At 40.0% G+C, this 9405-nt stretch overlaps 1 protein-coding gene across 1 annotated transcript in view; it reads left to right on the top strand.

The window, feature by feature from the left end:
* Positions 1 to 4838: 4838 nt before the first annotated feature.
* phf14 (PHD finger protein 14) overlaps positions 4839 to 9405 on the top strand; it is a 111857-nt gene continuing 107290 nt past the window's right edge. Inside the window, exons 1-3 of the mRNA XM_015370995.1 lie at positions 4839 to 5106; positions 7074 to 7184; positions 8304 to 9025. Of these exons, the coding sequence (XP_015226481.1) occupies position 5106; positions 7074 to 7184; positions 8304 to 9025 (834 nt within the window). The 5' untranslated portion in view covers positions 4839 to 5105. The remainder of the gene's footprint in view (positions 5107 to 7073; positions 7185 to 8303; positions 9026 to 9405) is intronic.

Below are 9405 nucleotides of genomic sequence, written 5' to 3'. Positions count from 1 at the left end.
GTGCTTATGATCTTATTTTTAATAAGATCAATCTTATTTATAAAGAATCCCATAAAATCATTGCTGCTTAGAGGAACATCATGGTTTGGTTTAAAGAAAGCATTTCAGTTTTATTATAATATAGTTTGTTGCAAGGATTTTACAGTTTGAAGAAATAGAAAATTACTCCATATGCCAACCGTCACAAGAAAGGGCTATATATACTGCATGCATCATTTGATTCAGAGGTCTTCAACAGGGGGTCCGTGACCCCTAGGGGGTCCACAGAGGTACTGCAAGGGGGTCGCGAAAGTTTTAGTTGATTAGACTTTTTTTATATTCCCCCCTGCAATTTTTTCCACTAATTGAAATGTCTTTAAATCCACATGAACATGAATTCAACAGACTGTAGTAAACAGATAAATGGAGGCAGAAGATGTCTTTCAGTCATCAATGCTCACATTCAGAGACACACAGGAGCTCTTTCAATCTGGACACCGTTTCATTTTCAACACCTGTCCCATCAACCAGGAATCAGAATCAGAAATACTTTAATAACCCCATGATAGAACACTATTTCATACCATATATTTAATTAGGGGGTCCCCGCTCCATCTCACCATCAGTTTGGGGGTCCTTGGCCTGGAAAATGTTGAAGACCCCCGATTTAGGTAGTTAACATTGTATTACTTCCTGAGCTCCTTGAGTTATTTACGGTCACAGGTAGGTGCTTTGGCCGTGTTGGGGCCGGTTTGATTTAAGGAGGGCTGGCCCTCGCACGCTGATATTAGGAGCGGCCCACCGATTACCAGTCCGAGCCTGTCTTAAAGCATTGGAGCGTTGAGATAAAAAGGAGTATTTAAGCAGTGGGCTGTCACTACCTCGGGCCAGAGTGTTTGCCAGTTTTGGGTACTCTAGACAAGCTGAGATTAGCTGAGTCTTGTTTCTCTGAGATTAAGCTTGTTGCTTTTTGTCTTTGCCTTTCGGCAGGAAGTCTTCCTGCATACTGGATGTTTGGCCTTCTCCCCCTGGAAGGATTATTTGTGTTCACACTGAGCAGGGGAAAAACCTCCACATGTCCCGTTCAATTTCCCACGGAAATCCAAGTGGCAGTCCCCTCCATTGCTCCTCAGGTTCCAACCCAAACCAACCTGTCTGCCCTCCAACGAGTTCCCGCTTCTTTTGATAAACCCACACCAACTGGATTTAAGGATACGAAACAAACCCCCTCCTACGTGAGTCCCGCTTTCACTGTTTTCAAGAACTCATTCAAATTTCCTACGGACCCTAAACTAATCTCTGTGAACGTACCCTCTCACTTCCAGTTCCGGTTCACCAGCTCTCTGAGTTCCAGAATCCTACTCCTGTAGTTCACCTCAATAAACTTGGTAAACTTTTTCCCTGGTTCTCTTTTTTGGGGTCAGATCTCTTAAAAGCATCATGACACAAATACTTTGTTTCCTTACTTTAGAAAATTTGACTATCTATATTTTAGTGGAGTTATTTTTTTAGACAATTTTTTACTTCTACTGCTTACATTTTAAAAATAGACTCGTTAGTTTTGTTTCATTTAAGCATGTGGGCATTGTCAGTTTCACTATAGCTCTGGTGAATTTCAATGGTGAAGTCCTCTGGAAATCTTCAATAATTGTTGTTGATTGCAGATGTGTCTAGTAGTTCCCATTGATTTTGCTTGAAAAAGGGGGGAGAATGGCGCTAGGCTTACCGCACCGTGACGTCACTGCTGGAAGATGGCAGGAGGGAGGGGCTACTATATTTGGGCAAAAATGGCCGCTCCCAGACTCAGTTATGGCCACGAAAATTATTGTTTCAATTGTTTTAACTGATTAAGCTAAATTCATTAAATCACTGCGAACTTATTAGTTGTAGGTATAAATAATGATCCATTGATTATTCCTGGCTGATCGGACTTTTCCTTTAATAATGCCTCATAATCCAACAGATCAGGAAGTTCCCTTTTATGCAGCTACATAAATAATTTATTTAGTTATTTTAAACATCTGACATTGAAACATTTAATAATTGTCCGATTAATAAATGTTTTGTTATTATTCATGAAATATTGTAGTAGCTTAAGCCGATTTAGAATAACCCATTCCATTCTTTACTATCAGGAAGTGAATGAAAACCATGAAAGTCTTCAGGTCTCCTGTCATGCTGCAGTAAGAGAGGGAGCTTTGCTGTCAGGCCGCAGGTTGATTGTTGTTTCCCAAACTCCCTTAAAGTAGCATTAGATGCAGACGATTCACATCATTTTATCCTCCGGAGGGGGGAAACATTTATTTAAATTCTGAATTCCTACTGCTGTCTTCAACACTTCATAAGTTCAGCGATACATCGTCAGAAATCTCAGCTTTCCCCCAACTCTCATTTAATCTCAGGCGGTTTTATAGTCTCAATATCGCATTCCGTAAATGCACATGCACAACGGAATATCATGTCGAAAGCTTACTGGAATTCACGTGTGCTGGTCGAAGCCAGAGGTTGCTCTGACACTGGAGAGAATGTTTATACAGACGTTCTCTGTTTATGCCAAAACCTCTTAATATTTCATCTAATTGCGTACAAATCGGCCATTAGAGACCTTATTATTGCTAAGACTCATACTTGACCTTCAGCATGTACTGCTAGGATTATAAGGCCAAGAATAAGGATATATAAGGCAGTACAGCTGCTTCTATACTTGGCAAGCCAGCTACAAATCTACATTCTACAGGCTTTTTATTTTTCTGTAGAACCGGGTTGGTTCTACAAGATGAGTCAGATGGACGGTTCGCTTTTTAGTTTCTTTTTTAAAAGTTCTTTCCACTGCAAAGCCCAGAGAGATCACCCAGACCAAAACTATCGATTTTTCTGAACTTCAAACAGCTCAAAGCTGCTTCGTTTGTTTTTATGTCCAGATATTTTCATGATTTTTGTTCTACTATGGATCAGTTCAATAAGTAAGAAGAATTTATATATACAGTATTTGCTTATTTTAATCATCTAATGTTAAACCTTTTAGGTTTGAAAAACCCAAGTTAATGTTTATGTTCAAATAGTTAATCGAATGTATTAAATATGGATATAAACATCTAACTCTGAGGCACAGGATGGTACAGAGAGAGGTTCTGCTGCAGAGAATCTGATCTCCTCCTCCATCATCTGCTGGAGTGACAGCATCAGAGCTAATGACTGAACGAAGCTGATAAAGAAGGTCAGCTCTGCTTTAGGAACTCCTCTGGAGAAGAAAAACAACATGAAGAACGTTATGGACAACAGCGAGCATCCTCTGCATCAGACGCTGCAGAGGATCATTTCTGCCTACAGCTACTGTCAACAAATCATTAAAAAAAAAACAACCCCAGGAGTTCCACTGACATTTAATTCCTCTTTGGAATGAGTAAAGTATTTTTATTAAACTGAGTTTGACAATATGGGGCTTACTTCTTATCTAGTTAAGATTTTCTACGTTTGGAGGCTATTTAGTCAAGGAATAAATTGTATTGAAGGAATTATTCTATCATAGATGCATAAAACTAGCAAAATTAACATAAATAAATAACACAGCTTAATAGTGAATCATCTTTATTTTGTTGGTGGGTTGATAAGTGTTTAGAACACATATCTCAAAGTCAAGACCCACCTGCCCTCTATCACCTGCAGGATCAGCTCCGCCCCTCCCTCCATCCAGGCTCCTTTTATTTTGCCTTCAATCAGCCTCTGCCGACCCCTGCAAGCAGTATGGAACCAAATCGTTACCATATTTAAAAATGAAAAAGCATTTTCAGAACTGCTTTTTCCTTTTCAAATTTTACATTTCAAATTGAATTTTGGTATGTATTTGCTGGGGTACATTTTGAAAAATAAATCTCAAATGTCTTTTTTTTAATTCTAATTAAGTAAAATGATGAGCGGTGTTAAAGAACAGAATGAAAATGCAAATATGATGATTGATTACTAATTTCATTTATGAGCCAAACAATGCAGCCACATTCTTAAAATAGAAAGGCATTTCCAGAAATGCTTTTTTCATTTTCAAATTTTACATTTCAAATTGAATTTTGGTATTTATTTGCTGGGGTACATTTTGAAAAATAAATCTCAAGTGTCTTTTTCTTTTTCATTTCAATTAAGTAAAAGGATGAGCAGTGTTGAAGAAGAAAATGCAAACAGGATTATTGATTACTAATTTTATTTATGAGTCAAACAATGCAGCCACATTCTTAAAATGAAAAAGCATTTCTGAAAATGCTTTTTCATTTTAAATATGGTAACGATTTGCTTCCATACAAGCAGCAGTTAGTGCTCTCAGCCTCCTTCAACCAGCTGCAGCCAAGTGCGTTTGGATTGTTAAAGGCAGTGAACCAAAACAATCCAAACATCATTTACAATGCATGCACTTTCATTTTTTTAAATCTTAATAAATTTATTAATATAATAAAAATGTATTAATAATATTGATATTAATATTTTGTTTTTAAAAACCCAATTTGTTAGGTCTTGGTTCAATAGACTGTGTTTTAATAAACATTTAACCAGTCCGGCCCTCAGCTTGTAGAACATTAGTTTGTTTGATCCTCGGTGTGTTTGACTTTGACATCCCTGATTTACAAACTTATACCTGAAAGAAAAGGAACTAGAATGAATAAAAAAAATATATAACTCTGAAACCAACACCGGAAGACCTGAGCGCGATATTTCTACTTCCGGGTCATTTTTACTAAACTCGATATCTTTAAAAATATATATTCCACTAAACCCTGAGTTTAATATCAGATGAAATGCAGATATATTAAACTCCATGATTAGAAAGAAAAAATAACCAAACTTCTGCTGTAATTTAATCATCTTTCTAGTCCCACTGTCCCCATGGCAACAACATCACCTAACAACGTCATTCCAAGAACAACGCTAATCCAGACGTTTTGATTTTAGGAAGCTTTCTGGCAGCGAAACGTCATCAAACTTGAAAAGCAAAGTCCAGATGTTTGTTTTTTAACTTTAGAAATAACCTGGATGACTGAGAATCAGCAGCACATCTAACAACGTCACTGCTGTTTGCTCCATTGTCCACAGAACATGCTGCTGAGGAAAGACTCGTTCCTTTAACTAACGGAGATCAAAGTAAGTTTATTATCTTTCATATTATTTTCACATAAAGAGGGACTGAGTGTAACAATGTGAAGGTTTAATGAGCTAATATGAGCGAAATGAAACAAGCTGAGCCCCTGCTAGCTAGTGATGCTACTATGTTAGCGCGCGTGTTTAGCATCAGATGGAAAATTGATTCCCTAAAATATCTGGTTTTCATTCCGTTTGTCTGTTTGGAAAGTCTGGTTTTCTACCTCTGCACTTCTGTTCTGACCTGGCTTTATATTTAGATGTTTAAGTGGTTCCGGTTAACCGCCGCGGTTGTTAGGTATCGCACAAAGCTAATGCTAATGCTAGTTAGCCTGCTAGGAGGCTGGTTAGGCAGCTAACAGGCTTAGCAGGTAGAATTATGAGCTATATTAGTACCTTTAAAATGGGTGGAGGATACTATTATGAATAAAATAATGTTTTGTAGTGATTCATCATCTGTTTTGTTAATTATTAAAAATAAATATACAAATAATCATGAAAATATATGAGATTATGGCTGTTCATCATAGAATAAATGAACAAAATAAACACATCATATTATTTTGGGCTCCTGCTCATCTCATGGAGGTATTTTGGGAAATGAAAGAGCAGATTAGCCAAGGAGGCTATTAAAAAAGAAGATAATAATATGTCTTTAAAGTTACCAAAATCTGAAGGCAAAGTATAGCTTGGAGAAAAAGCGAGAAGATGTGGAAAATTAGGAGGGATAATGAAATAAATAGAAGGCTTTTGTATAGGATAGAAAATACAGTTGATGTAGCGAAGATTAGAGGAATAAACAGGAGATAAACAGAATAAGAACCGATCTCAGTTTTTTAAATGGAAATCTTTTCAAGATGGGGAAACATCTCACTGGTTTCTGTAGTTAGTGTGATAATGTAGAAGCAATAAAACATATTTTTATTAGTTGTAGAAAATATGTAAATAAAAGAACATTATTAAGAACAGAATTAGGTTTTAATGGGGAATTAAAATGTGAGAAAATGGTTGAAAAGTTAACTAGTAATGAGGGGAAGAACAAGACTTAGCGTTAATGAGAATCTGAGAGATAGATATTAGGATCAGGTAGATGGCAGTAGTGCAACAATAATGGATGCAAGCTGCCGTTAAAATCTAAAGAAGAAGAAGCACGGCCTAGCAGGCGCAGCTAGCTTAAATGTGTCACTGATAGGAATGGGCTGATGGGCCAGTGAACATTTTAGTTGTTCAATTTATTTACGATTCATGTGGTTTTCTGAGCGGTTTCGTTAAAGCTAGCATGTTCCCAGCCCTGTGAGCTAAAACATTTCTACCAGATGCAAACCCAAAGATGACTTCATCACATCAGAGGCTGAAGCTTCTTTAAAAATATTTAGCATAATTTTTAAGGACCCAAAATGTACAAATTTTGTGTCAGAGTTTCAAAATCCCGAACTTCATGAAAGTAAAATCGCTGTATAAATCTGTTTTCTAGAAAAAAAGTGTCCAAATAACAGCAGTAGCTGCAGATTTGTAGGATTGGCGCATAAAACCTGTCGGTGAGTTGAGGGGATATTCACAACATAGATGTTGTCAGCATCATAATAAAACTAACTACAGACAAAGAGTAGAATAAACAGCAACTAAATAAAAAAACGCTAAAAAGCCTTCCTCCACTGCAGCATGAAAGCATTTGGGACATGACCTTTGACCTACATGCAGATCCACACCAACAGGAGAGAAAATAAATGACAAATATTTCTTCCTAACAATGGAAAAGGTCGTTTGTTGCAAAGCCTAAAGCTGATGGTCTAAAGGTAAGACAGCGGCTCTAATGTTAGGATGAAACCTTCTAGTTATTAAGCTGGGTGCTGCATTAGGTCACAGAAAAAAGACTTTAATAGTGACTCATTGAATAGACCCTGAAAAAATCCCGCGGCGATTAACAGCTGGAAGCTAACAGCCATCCTCCTGTTGTCTGTCTGTATCAGTGGACCGAAGTCTGAAGAGACGGCAGGTGAAGCCGCTGGCCGCCTCTCTCCTGGATGCCTTGGACTACGACAGTTCAGACGACAGTGACTTTGAAGTGGAAGACGCATCAGGTAAAAAATCTACATGGTTTCAGTTGAAATCTTTTCAACCTTTCAGTGAAAAAGCTGCACTGGTTGCTGGCAGAATGTTGAAGCTTGGTCTTTAGGTCTCATGTCCACTACGGGTGTGGGGGGGAAAAATCTATTTGGCAATATATTGTGATATTCGGCTGCCCGATATAATATCGATCTTTCAGTTCCCAATATCTATTTTTTTTTTAAATAACACAAAAAAACAAAATTTTTTTAGCTAAAACAATGAGGGGAAAATGGGCTACCTCTGCAGCGCCACTCTGGTAGGTGGCGCTGTGGAGCCTTTTTACAGTACATTACATTTTATTGTTGCTATAGTGATGATACCTCTGTAGAAAGTCTGCATTTCACCCCAAAAACCCTTTTTGGGCTGATTTTCCAGTCCTGCAACAATTTTTCGATTGGGCCAACTTTCAGCCTGATGGTGCGTGGCGTAGTGTACAGGGGGTAACGAGGGGCAATCAGCCTCTAACGACCACCTCCCCATCAGAAATCGTAAGGTCGGGAGAAAATCAAACATTTAAAATTCAGTCGGCCGTCTAAGGTGGTCATGGGGAAATCACTCAGTGCGCAAACAAGGATTCTTCTTCTTCCTCTCAGAGGAAAACCCAGCAGCATGGCGGGGGTGCAATGAGTGAAATGGAGTTCTTTCTGTCAAACTGTCAGACCGTAGTAGCCACGTTAGCTCAGCCATGTCTTTGTCCAAATACGTCGTCTTTTCTGTTTAGGGCTTTCAGCACTAAATTGTACAAATAGCCAAGGCAGCGCGTTTCACTCTAGTGAGCTTCATGTTCGTCTTCTACTAGTTTGGCTTCCAGATAGACGAGTCCGAGTCCCACCTGGTTTTTAGACGTACAGCGTGAGCAGGTAGATCGCATCAGAGCGTCAGATCGCACAGTGTGAGAACAAACATGGTGAGCTGGGAACTTTTAATCGCTGCGGTTTGGTCGTACAGTTTGAGCTGTAGCAGCGTGCAATGATTAAAAACATGCAAGTTGAAAAAACACTAGTCTGACCTCCATCAAGCAAACTGCTAGGACAGCGTGTCCAGCCTGTTAGCTAGATCAGACCTGTTCTCATTGGCTCTTTCTCTGCCAGGGTCAGACGGCACAGGCAACGGCAGCGATGAAGAGGGGTCCAAGGCGAGCGCCGCAGGCTCCGAAAGTGACTCTGAAAATGCTGCCTCTGGAAACGAGGGTGTCGACGAGGAGCCTAAAGACCTGGCCGTCGACGACAACAACCTAACTGAGGATGAGGAGAAGCTTAAGGAGCAGGCGTCCTCAGACAGCCCCGCCAAAGACACCCCGTCTGCCACGCCATCCAAGAGTAGAAGGAAAACCAAGAAGACCTCAGAGCCAGAGGGGACCGCAGCCGGTGAACCTGAATCTACCTCCACTTCTGCCGCTGGCAGCATCAACACAGAGGAGTCTCTGACCGAGCCGAAGAAGTGGAACTTCCGCAGGAACCGCCCCCTGCTGGACTTCACCACCATGGAGGAGCTGAACGAGATGGACGACTACGACAGCGAAGACGACAACGACTGGAGACCCACGGCGGAGAAGAGGAAAGGCAAAGCGTCGGCTCAGAAAGGGGGGGCGGAGGAAGAGGACGGAGCGAGCATTAGCGAAGACGACGACGAAGATAACGACGACGACGAAGATGATGAAGACGACGAAGGCAAGGACGATGGTGACGACGCGAACAACAGCAGCAGCGATAGCGATAAAGAGGCCAAGAAACCCAAGAAGAAGGTGAAGAGCAGCAACGCGTTTGACGACGAGCTGACCAACGACAGCATGTTTCAAGGAAAGGGCAACGAGGTGAGGATTTACCGCCACACCCGAGATACGACGGTTCATTAGGGCGAGGTTCTCACCACGCCTCTCCTCAGCTTTCTGGAAGGTACTTTACACAACTTTCAAAATAAAAGTTCTGAAGAGCAGCTGCCTCGAACAGCACTTCCTTTAAACCTTCACAATAAGAGCTTCCAGAGTACAGCTGTAAACACCTTTACAGAAACATTTAAGTTTTCTGTCTTGTAATGAAATGTTTCCTGCTGTAAATCCGTTTTAATCAGCAGTCTGTCACATGGCAGCTTCATTTCAGTGAAGAAACAACCAGAGGTGTGTTCTAACTACTTCTAATTACTGCAGTAACTAATGAAACAAAGTCTACCTTCAGGAGTACTTAACTGCATAAC

The sequence above is a fragment of the Cyprinodon variegatus genome, unplaced genomic scaffold (assembly GCF_000732505.1).
Source record: "Cyprinodon variegatus isolate N-32 unplaced genomic scaffold, C_variegatus-1.0 Scaffold2, whole genome shotgun sequence".
NCBI classification, from domain to species: Eukaryota; Metazoa; Chordata; class Actinopteri; order Cyprinodontiformes; family Cyprinodontidae; genus Cyprinodon; species Cyprinodon variegatus.
Note: the sequence above shows the minus strand (reverse complement) of the source record. Positions and strands in the feature narration are given on the sequence as shown.